This window comes from Erythranthe guttata, chromosome 6 (genome assembly GCF_056151865.1).
Source record: "Erythranthe guttata isolate IM_541 chromosome 6, IM_541, whole genome shotgun sequence".
NCBI classification, from domain to species: Eukaryota; Viridiplantae; Streptophyta; class Magnoliopsida; order Lamiales; family Phrymaceae; genus Erythranthe; species Erythranthe guttata.
In genome coordinates, this window is record NC_142538.1 from 14,654,789 (window position 1) to 14,667,622 (window position 12,834).

At 29.7% G+C, this 12,834-nt stretch overlaps 1 protein-coding gene across 1 annotated transcript; it reads right to left on the minus strand.

Annotated features, from left to right (window-relative positions):
• Positions 1 to 4,900: 4,900 nt before the first annotated feature.
• LOC105962682 (uncharacterized) lies at positions 4,901 to 6,782 on the minus strand. Its single transcript, XM_012986997.2, has 3 exons — positions 6,494 to 6,782; positions 6,290 to 6,399; positions 4,901 to 5,828 (listed from the first exon to the last, which is right to left on the minus strand). Exons 1-3 carry the CDS (start codon positions 6,584 to 6,586, stop codon positions 5,024 to 5,026), a joined length of 1,008 nt encoding a protein of 335 aa, XP_012842451.1. The 5' UTR covers positions 6,587 to 6,782; the 3' UTR covers positions 4,901 to 5,023.
• Positions 6,783 to 12,834: the final 6,052 nt, after the last annotated feature.

Below are 12,834 nucleotides of genomic sequence, written 5' to 3' on the forward strand. Positions count from 1 at the left end.
GTTCTCGGCTAGCAGTTCATAAAAACAGACTTATTTGTCACTTTTCTCCGTCGATGGCGTTCAGTTACTGTACGAGATGACCATTTTATTTCTGGAGTGATATACAACTCCAAGTAATCGGTAACTGTCTGCCAAACCTGGCGCCCTCCCGACAATAGTAAGATTGATCAAGGCTATGCACATTAGCAATATTCCATGTTTTATTGTCGGCCTCGTAATGTACTTTATATGATACAAGCATGTCCCTCTTAGCACCACAAAATGGAAGATTAGAAGGTGCCGAAATTATCTGACTAAAGTTGAACTTACACAAGACTCTAACGAATATGCAAGGCTCGGTCGTATTCATCCATCGGATGGTATTGCGATGGAGTATCTTCTCGACATCACATGCCATATTCGGGTCAAATGGCGTTGAATTTCCGTTTACAAAAAAAAAATTAAAAATAAATAAATAAAAAAGCAGTTAATGAGAAAATAAAGTATTAAATTACTTAAATTGTTACTTACATCTGATGATAAAGACATCGTCGATAGTCAAGAACTATGTCATCATCGTTCCGAACTACATGTGTTACACGCCACTTCATATACTACGGCTCTCCTATAACACGTGCATTGCCTCGGAGGCCGAAAACAAGAAAAATAATTGTATATCTAATGCCGCAATTATGAAAAATAACTTAACAACAGTATAAAACATTGATTGTAATTAAAAAAACATGTAATAACTAAATAAATGCATACAAAATAATTACCTCTATTAGTGTCACACACCTCTAAATCTGTTTCGCCTCAACTCGCGAAGTCATGCCCAACTATCGGTGTAAAAAAAGTCAATGTACCACAACCTCAAAGAATACTCTCCGATCTGCTTGATATGCTCTATAAATGGACTAAAATCTAACTTCACCATCGCTCCACTCTTATCGACGAACAATGATGACCCGTACAAGTAAGTGATTTATGCTAGCACATTACACTCGGTCGAAGCAGCATAACGGTCTATGTATATCACCGGCAAGTCCTTTAATCGGGGGCCGCAATTGAACCACCAATGTTCCATCTTTAGAATGTCGGCGCTAAAGACATTCACACCAGACTCGATCGCTACTCTCTTCTCCATATCACTTGAAGCCGATATCCACACAATCCCTTGATATAACATTATGGAGGGTAATTGTCATATCCGGAACGACATATGAGAAGTGTTGGTGTCTAGTTGCCACCTCTCCACGAAAGTCTCTATCACTGGGTTATTGTTTTTTAGGGGTACACAATATTACAATTGGTGTAAGTCTGTCCACACCAATAATGAAATCAAACGAGAATCAGTAGGGCCAAACCAATTATACGAACCGTGCCATCATCGTGACGATACCCAATATCAATAATTGGTATTTCAAATCCTAGACCGTCCAAAGAAGGAATCAATGAGGTGGAACCTCAACCCATTGCCTATAACAAGGACTTTGATATGCGAAGACGCCATAATCAATTGAGAACAATTAATTAATAAGTTAGAGGCGAACGCTACGAAGAAACTCCGATAAGTTCATCAAGAAAAATAACGATTCATGAAGAACATAAGATAAAAATAACTCTTATTCAAATGATTTCAATATATTGTTTATGTGTTTTATTCAAACAATTTGATCCCTTTATTTCTTTAATCTATGTACATAAATTACTAATATGGAAATTCTAATTACATAATTTAATCATCAACAAATGAGCTAATCAATATCAAATCAACCGAAATTGAAACTAAATTGATGAAACTTTTGAACTTATTGCCTTGACCTTCCGAAGCTAAAATGCACTAATCAAGAGTCTTCCAAAGCAGTAAAAGCATGTGAGTATTTGATTCCACAAATTTTGGACCTTCCATTTCTTAAAAAACATGTACGACTCAATAAGGATCTTCTAAAATCGTTTTCACACTCAGTGTGGGGGTGAAAATGATTCTTGCTCGTTCGTTTTGTGCGCGAACACAATGCAAATTCGAAAAAACAGAAACCATAAATCATTTTTTGGGGTTTTTATCATGTAATTAACAAAAAAAAACACACACAAAATAATCAAAATACAAGTATTTGGGTGTAACAATTAATTTGAGGTTCTTAAAATATATATATTTGCATTAATTGATATTTTTTTTTTTGTCTTGACAAGTAGCCCCTTTTCTTAGATTATTTCTCTTATTTACTTTAGGCTTATCCAAGTAATATAATGAAAATATATATATATATATACTAGTCTCTGAGCACCGCGCGAGGCGCGGTGCCGGTGCCCAGTTAATTTATGAAGATGACATGATATGTATTTCTTTTATTGGTAAGAGCAAGGTTGGTTTGGTGCTATTTATTTGTGGAAATAATATTTGATCCTGTCATTTTGTTTGTTGAATATGTTAATAATATTGAACTTCTTTCTTTGACATGTTTTTTATTTCGCTATGTTAGAAGATTGTGAGTTTGATCCGTTATTATTTGTTAGTATATGTTTAATTTATGTGTAACCTTGGGATATGATATGACATGGTACAGTTTTATTGAATTTTTCTTTTTCTTTTTCTTTTTACTTAGTTATTTATTTATTTATTTATTATATCTTACAATCCGATGAGTGGTAATTTTTAATTTCTAGAATTTTGGAGTTTTCTGGTTGGTTAAATTCAATTTGTCTTTCGAAAATCTCAATTTAATAATATGATGAAACCATTTTTGCTATTGTGATATTATGTGCAAAATGTACATTTATTTTGGATATATTTTGCCTTGCATCTCTATTTTACTTTTCATTGCCAGCAATAATTTTATGTTTTCATGATTTTAATAACAGCTAATTTTGAATTGCAGTGTTTAATTTGTGAGTAGTGTTACTACGGACCTGCACCGTTCCATGATTATATTGCTTCTTCGATTTCTGCACAAAATCAATGGGTCAAGGTCCATTGATTTTAGTTTAAACCTTACTACCTTAGTTATTTTGATTTGCACTCAGATCATTAGAATTTTCTATCTTTTTAAACGTAAGTTGCGTTTATTGGAAATCATCAGTGAATCCTATCGGATAATTGTTCCAGATAGGATCATCCAGCAGAGGTTAAACGTAAGTTGCGTTTATTGGTATTATTATTTTTCGCTTTCAAGAATCCACTCTGCTTTGAAGATTAACATTTTCATCAAGTTTTTCTCACCGAGAATTTTTAGAAAAATGTCATAATATTATTATTATTATTTCTCTAAGATTTGAATGTATTCTTTGTTTGTGAATTTGCCAATTTGTATAATGAAAATATAGGTATGTATATATATATACTAGTCTCTGAGCACCGCGCAAGGCGCGGTGCCGGTGCCCAGTTAATTTTTTCATGAGGAATAAATTTCAATTTCTTGCGGACTATTTGATGGAGCTATATTTGATTCTTTTATTCGTATCATAAATTTATGTCGATTATTGTTATATAGTACGGAATGCAACATCGAAACCGGTAAAGTAACCGGCAAAATGTGCATAGGACACAAGTTACACGGGGCAGACCAAAGAAATGTGACAACGTACGCACAAATAAGCAGACAGAAGCAAGCACGAGCAAGCGAACAAACAAAATACCTGCGAACTCCTAAAGAGCTAACAATTGGAAGGTAATCACTAAAATAGGAGAAAATAAACAAACAAACAAACAACAAACAAATGCCTCACGAACACATACCGAAAGAATTTTCATTTTCATAAAACATAAAGTTGACAAAAACAAGGAGCTAAAATTGCCGCACAGCAGTTCGCAACAAGAAAATTCCATCGGCATGCTTAAAAAATTAACCGAAAGGGACAAGAAAGCATGAGCAGATGATGGTGCAAAAATAAGAGAATAAAGAAGACTCCGGCAAGCACATTCGCAGTACTACAACATACAAATTGGAAAATTCAAAGTCAAAGAATACAATCAAATTTGAGAGAGATAATAACATCATAACATATTGTGACATAGTTTTAAAAATTCTAGCAAAGAAAATTTTGAAGAAAGTGCGCCTCAGATCTGAGATATAAGCGTTGTGTTGTAAACATCTACAACGGTGAGAGCAATGACTTGGAGCAGGCGTAGGGGATTCGTTATGTCGTGGTCGCCGGCAATATTTCCAATTTATCGCCATATTCAAAAAAATTGATGTCCATCTACACACTAAAAATCATTACTCTAACACAATTTGAAACGAAACATTGCAACACAAATGCATCCACGTCCACGAATTACATAAAAAAAAAAAAAAAAAAAAAAAAAAAAAAAAAAAAAAACCCAATACTATTTTGACAGAAAAGTTGGTAATTAACATCAAATATATATTTATCCCAATCATATTCATAGAAGCATAATCATGTAAATCAATTATAGATAACCAATGTAATTTTGATACAAATCAATGCTCTAAAACGTACTATCGAATATCGATACATACAAAACAAACAATAGGTGAATCAACTTCCTCAATGTAGCAGAATGAACAAGCTCAATAAAAATAAATTAACATTACATATACAAACAAAGTATTTTAGCCAAAAAACACACAAACAGAGCAAAAATAATTAGTGTCTTGCCAATGACGTGGATATTCTGGGCAGCCCTGAAAATGAGGTAGGCTAAGAAATGGGGGCGAGATGAACGCGGGGTGGTTTACTTGTTTTGGTTGTCGTCGAACAGGAGGCGGCGATTGTGGTGGGTGAAAGGGGAGGGGCGGGGTTGCCAGGGGATGGTGGCCGGTGAGGGAGATGACGAGAAGGAGGGAGAAGAGTGTGGTGACGACTAATACCCACAGGGAGGGAGTAGCGGCGAAGGTGGTGGTGGCGGAGGGAGGCGGAGGTGACGGAGGATGGTCGGTGATGGTGAGAGTCAAGAATTTCAATAAAAAATATATATATTTAAGGATGAACACACTTCACTAAACTCATCAACATGTAATGCTTGTGAAACAAACAAGCAAACAAATAAACAAAAAGACTGAACAAACTTTTTCCGTTTTCAGACTCGAGTCGAAACATTTCTCTGCCCGTTCACCATGCTCGTCTGCCGCCAGTATCTCCCCACCGTGCCGATTTCCATCTGATTATCAGCTTTGCCGCCCGCTGCCGCCAATCCACCACCACCACCACATGAAACTGAAACCTCATTCAAATGTTTGATTTCTCCTAAAATTCGTCTATCTCCAATGTAGTTCTTCTCACTCTCGGGTGAGTTGGAATTTCCATCACATGTTTTATATGGTGTCGACGACGACGACTTTTCAGATCCAACCAACCAGCTCGAAAGGCTAACTGCAGTTTCACTCTCCCTTCTTATTACACGCCGTTTCGACGACTCGTCAAATGACGATTGCTTTAATATTATCAACGGCTCTTCTTCGGCATTCTCCTTGTCGTAGTCATCATCGTCGTTCTTGAAAGATAACGGGTGATGATCGATTTTCTTGGGTGAGATTTCCGTGGGCTTTAGTGAACTGGTGACCTCTTTTTCTCCGATTTCCACGGCATAAATTCGTCTTCTTGAATCTATGGATAACGAAAACAACGACGACTCAGAGGAATATTCCTCCTCTTCATTGGAATTAGCGTTCGAGTTTATAGCAGCTAATACACATTCTTTGTCCTGAAGGATCAAATCTTTCTCGTCGATCTTGTTCTCAATTACTTGCTCGTTTTCGATCTCCGCCAACTTGTCGGTTTTGCTGCTCGTAATTAGTTCATTAGTACATATCTCGATGTTTGATTGATCGAAAACGGCTTCCTTTCTTCCAATAACATTCGTCTGCTCTTCACTACTCTTGGTTCTGATAAATGTATGTGGGCAAAGTTAATTATACATGTAAGAGCTGTGTTGAAATGAGAAAAACAGGGCAGATTTGTAAAGCAATAACATTTTTAGGGTAAATTATGAAAAACCCCTGAACTTCAGCTAAATAACGAAAAATACCCCTACTTATCCGTAATACCCAAAGTCCCCTTCTAATTAACTGTTGATCGAGTTTTTTAATAGAAAATGTGTAAGACTGTTAAATAGGTGAGAAATAAATGAAAATATCCGAAATAGTGTAAATTATATTCCCTCGAATTGAAAAAAAAAATGCATGAGAAGTCACACTGTAATGGGTTGGTGGAAGACGGAAACAAACTTTAAAGGTTTTTTGGTAATTACGAATAGGAGGGGGTGTTTTTCGTTATTAAGCCTAAGTTCAGGGGTGTTTCATAATTTACCCTAACATTAAATGTAAGCAAGAAAATGTAAGCTTACTCGGATTCTGAAACGAGTTTTACGGGACTATCGATCGCTTCTTCTTGTTTCGGCGATTCGGTGGTCGGAGCTAAGAGAGTGGCAGTTTCATCATGGCTGGGAGACACAGCCTAAAATAATATAGAAATTAAATTGTTAGCATAAGAAAAAAAAAATAGATTTGGTGGGGTGGGATTGAATTGAAAACTAGGGCTTGACTTTGACCTGATCTTGAAATTTTTTCAAGGTTTGTGAATTATGATGATGATGATGATGATGATGATTCCAATGGCGAAAACAGGCTGGAAAGCATCCCATCTTCTTCTTCTTCTTCACCAAATTAAAAGTTTTCTTCTCTAATCCCAAGAAGTACTTTTGGAAATTTTGTTATGAGTTTCAGAGAAAAAAATGGAACACTCTGATTTGATTGAGAAAGGAAAAGTGGAGTTCAGTCAAGTATGGGTTGGTGTTGGGGGAATACAATTTACAGGGGATTTCAAAAAATATGACCGTTACGTTGGCTGATGGATAGCACATGAATTAATTACAATATCTATCAACTGCCACACTTAGCTTCTTACTATCTTATCTATAATCAATTCTCATTTACTCTTTTTTTTTCTTTTTTTTTTTTTTATGAAAATTAATTCACATTTATAAAACACATATATACTCTCACCATGATTCGGACTGTTTTGCCCCAAAGGTTAAATGAATAATAAGCCCAGTTGAAGTAAAAGCCCAAGACTTAAAGTGAGAAAGCCCACGAGCCCAAGATAGGAAAGTCCAATAACATAATAGACCAAGGCAAGCGAAGAAAGCTGCAACCAAGAGAAGATTGGGTCATGCGAGGTAACCGAGCGAGGTATCGTTGTACCTCGTGGGCAATGTACTTCCTCGGCACTGCAGAGACCGTACGGGCACAGCTCAGAGGAGAAAGGGACGTGTGGCAGACTTGCACTAGCAGATAAACTATAAAAAGAACCAATAGTAACTGACCACGTGGCAAAGTAGATAATAGTTGGCGGCTTGGGCCTGCAAAATGTAAGGCATGGCCCAAATGAGGCCCATACTTGTAGTAGTATTTATACAAGATCATCTTTTAGGTTAAACTCTCTCCACTTTTTGGATAGAAACCAGCATATTATATATTTTTACTTGCTCTTCAAGAAATAGAACATTGTTTGAGGAATAGTGTTTCATTCTATACATTATCCATTGGTTTATTATATTTTGATCGAGTAAGGTCCGTTTTAAGGTTGCTTTCTCAAAATACAATGTATGATTATTTTAACCCACCAAAGGACCAAACCATGATCCTCCTACTCCATATATTATAATAAAGTCTAATATTATTGTATGTGGCCAATATAGTCCCATCAGTCCAACTGCGGAATAAATCATGGGCAATTTTTTTTCAAGGCCATGTTGGCCAACTTCTTTTAGAAATATGACACTTTCTTGGAGTATTCAGAAATAGAATAATACGTCAGTACAATTACGCCTTTTAAGAAGACATCACGTGTCCCGTAAATCTACATTGCTTAAAAAAACGTCATTTCAAATGACGCGTTTTAAAATGTCGCCACGTGTCCATCTGTTTTCAACTTTATTTTCTTTATTTAATTGATTTTCATATTTAAAAATAATAGAAAATTTAATAATTTAACTTTCTTGCAAATTAAAAAGTATGAAAATAATTAGAAATTTCAATAACAATAGTTATCTTGTAAAATATAATTAGCATAATATTATTGATAAATGTTTGATGTAAGTTATTATTTAAGAAAAACTAATTGATTTTATAATATAATTACTATTATCTTTCATTTTGTTTTTTAGTTATTCAGTTAATATATTATGTAAACAATGTTATATATATATATATATATATATATATATATATATATATATATATATATATATATATATATATATATATATATATATATATATATATATATATATATATATATATATATATATATATATAATATCATTTTGAGATTTTAAAACTGTACAATATTCAAAATTTTACAATTTTTATGGAATTTTAGAATTCCTAGTTAGTGTTCAAAAATAAAAAAAAATATAGCAAGTTTCGAAATTTTCAACTTTTGATGAAATTTCATATTTACGATGAAATTATTGAATTTTGAATTGAGGTCTAAAATAAAAAAAAAAATATATTATTCATAAAGAGTTAAATAAAAAATGAAAAAATAATAAAAGTAATAGTTTTAACTTAATTATTGTTTTATTATAGTTACGGTCACCTACAAAAAAATATTTAAAAACAGAAGTTACGAATTGTGAATTAAATTGGTTTGAAGTGCTTATTTCTAAAAGCTGAAGGTGATTAAAAAGTTACTAAAAAATAAACTTAAATAGAAAAAACAGAGTTGCTTAGCAAATTATAGCTTAAGCTTACTTTAAAATTAAAAAGAAGTACCGCATTTGGTTCCCTTGTCTTCCCCCTATCCCCCAGAGTTCGATTTGGAAGCTTATCGGTCAGATTTGCACTACCCGCCTTGGACCAAATTTTATGGCGGATCGGCTAGGGTGATTTGAGTTTTTGGCATGACCACTAATAGATGATGGTCCTCTTTTTCGTTCATTTATGATGGGTGTTGAGACTGCACTAAGCTTCGTAGGCTTCACCCGGAGAACTGGGTGGATTGGGTTTCGAGGACCCCTATTATGCAGCACACTACGACCTCTTACATACATCCAAATTTAAAGTACTTGGTTTTTAGAACAATTTTGCTTTGGGCTAAATTTCCCCATTTATCCATATTTTACTTTGGTTTTTAAAACAATTTTTACTATGGTATTCAAAAATTACAGTCCCTATCACGTTTACATGTTAGCTCACCCCCGTACCAAATTTCTAGAACTCCCAACAACGCAGACGGGGTGGCAAGATCAGTCATTACCTCTTTGTAAAAAAATCCCTAAATACTCTTTATTCCCTTGCCAAAGAATCTCGTCGATTGTCCGGTGTTGTGTTACGTCATGATCGGAAGGCCAACCCCATTTCTGAAATTGCACTAGGTCGACTTTCTTTCTTATGAATATTCAGCTATTATTTTCAAAGTAATTGTTCATTCAAAAGAATCTAGTATATATCTTCTCTAACATCTAGCTTATTTTGATTCGGACTACTTTTCCATCTTAAATATCATTCATCACTTCTAAAACGAGTGGGAAGAAGTTAAAATAATAGTGAGAGATTATGGATCGAATGTTTTTTTTTATTTTTAAGAAAAATTACGGTCACCTGCTTGAGGTAAGATGAAATTATTAAAAAAATTATCTTGTTTGTATACTTATAACTACACCTCCCAACTATGGTATTGTCTTACGAAATCTCCTTCCTTCAATAGGTAAAATTGTCACCGTAAATAAGACAATACATAGTTGAGGGGTTATTGTAATCTTATATATAAAAGAAAGAAACGCTGGGTAATCCTAGAAAACCCTAATGGTATTTCTGTAATTATTTATTTTTAATATTTTTTCTATACTAATTTCTTACTATAATTTTTAACAATTATCAATCTCCGATTTTTCATCAATATATCTCAAATCTTAAGAGATAAAAGATATAAATACGATTTTTTAAATCTTAATCTATATATTTGGATTAGAAATCTTAATATGTAAGATTTTAAAAAATCAATGTTATATAAAATATAAATTATACTACATTATTAAATTTTACTATGTTACTGTACGATATTTTCTTATTATATATTAAATTGATTATTTTTTTCACTTTTGAAATAATATCCCGTGCATCGCACAGAGAACAAATGCTAGTTATTTAAATATGAAAGGTTTTTTCATAGTTTGATCTTACCTAAAAAAAAGACCGTAATTTGCCCTTATTTTTATATGAATTCCAACCATATGTGACACGACAATTTGTAATCTTACTGGAAAAGATTTCCGGATCATTAAATTTGGCAGCAATCATTTTTAGAAGACGTAAAATAAAAACATACAAAAAGATAACCATTTGGTTAATCATTGGAGTTAATAAATTGTAACATGATAATAATTGTAGTTAATAAAAAATTGAAGTATACATATTTGTGCACATTTTAACATTGACGGTAAAGTTATGAAAATTGAAAACCAAAAATCATTTCAAAGTATAATCCTAACTTTTTTTTTTTGATTAAAGTATAATCCTAACTTTAAATTAACTCAAAGATAACTTTTTAATTTTCCTTTTTTTAGAGCGAAAAAGAAACTATTTTGTCAACGTTTAAAAAAAATCCAATATTTTTCAAAAGTTAAAAATTAATTCTCGTTATGTTCCAAAAATATTATAGTTTTGGAAATTCAAATTAAAAAACTTGTTCCAAACCTGGAATTTTTTTTAGAATTTGTGAATTCGGAAATTCCAATTTTTCAGTCACATATAACATAAGTTATATAAAACAAAAAGAAAATAATAATAATAATAATAATAATAATAATAATAATAATAATAATAATAATAATAATAATAATAATAATAATAATAATAATAATAATAATAATAATAATAATAATAATAATAATAATAATAATAATAATAATAATAATAATAATAATAATAATAATAATAATAATAATAATAATAATAATAATAATAATAATAATAATAATAATAATAATAATAATAATAATAATAATAATAATAATAATAATAATAATAATAATAATAATAATAATAATAATAATAATAATAATAATAATAATAATAATAATAATAATAATAATAATAATAATAATAATAATAATAATAATAATAATAATAATAATAATAATAATAATAATAATAATAATAATAATAATAATAATAATAATAATAATAATAATAATAATAATAATAATAATAATAATAATAATAATAATAATAATAATAATAATAATAATAATAATAATAATAATAATAATAATAATAATAATAATAATAATAATAATAATAATAATAATAATAATAATAATAATAATAATAATAATAATAATAATAATAATAATAATAATAATAATAATAATAATAATAATAATAATAATAATAATAATAATAATAATAATAATAATAATAATAATAATAATAATAATAATAATAATAATAATAATAATAATAATAATAATAATAATAATAATAATAATAATAATAATAATAATAATAATAATAATAATAATAATAATAATAATAATAATAATAATAATAATAATAATAATAATAATAATAATAATAATAATAATAATAATAATAATAATAATAATAATAATAATAATAATAATAATAATAATAATAATAATAATAATAATAATAATAATAATAATAATAATAATAATAATAATAATAATAATAATAATAATAATAATAATAATAATAATAATAATAATAATAATAATAATAATAATAATAATAATAATAATAATAATAATAATAATAATAATAATAATAATAATAATAATAATAATAATAATAATAATAATAATAATAATAATAATAATAATAATAATAATAATAATAATAATAATAATAATAATAATAATAATAATAATAATAATAATAATAATAATAATAATAATAATAATAATAATAATAATAATAATAATAATAATAATAATACTACTACTACTACTACTACTACTACTACTACTACTACTACTACTACTACTACTACTACTACTACTACTACTACTACTACTACTACAGGTGTAATTATCGGGAATTTTCGAAAAAAAAATTGAAAATAAAATCGGAATCAGTTATGTATTCCAATTCCAATCCAAATAAAATCGAAACATTCAAAACGGTACTTTCTGAATTTGGAATGAAAAATGTTGTAAATTAGTTAAGCCAGCTGATTTAAATAAATTAGTTGACTCAACTCACTTAAGTAATTTAAATAAGTTGACTCGAAAAGATAAATATAGATATAAATTTTGAATCATAAAAGGGGTACAAATATGGCATTAAATAGTAAAAAAAATAGAAGTTATATCATATGTCCAATCGGATTTCTTTTATGATTCAAATCGAAAAGTTGGAAATTCGAAACGAATCGAGAAATTAATTCAAATCGTGAAAGTTAGAGTATAATTCAAAATATTATATCAAAATTAACTGACATGTTACAAAAAAAATATATATTTATGGTAAGATATTTGAAAGTATAAATACACATATAACATATACATAAATGTAAATTGTTGGATTAAGTCAATAATATATATATACACACAAAGTAGGGGGGCTAAGAAATAGGAACAAATACCAAAAAAACAAAAATCCCACTCCCATTTTGAAAACTGAATTGTTGAGAGGTTTTATTGAATATGTCAATCTCTCTTTTTTTGTTCCAAACTTTACTCTCTCTCTTATTCTGCTTAACTCTCTGTTTTTTTTCCTTTTTCTTTTATTGCACAAAATGCCATTTTATATCTTCTTTTTTGGTAACATCTTTTCTTCTCAACCACATCACTTTTTTTTTCCTTCAGTTTTTTTTCGATATTTACTGGTTCCCCAATTTCGCTCCTGGCGTCTCGAACTCATA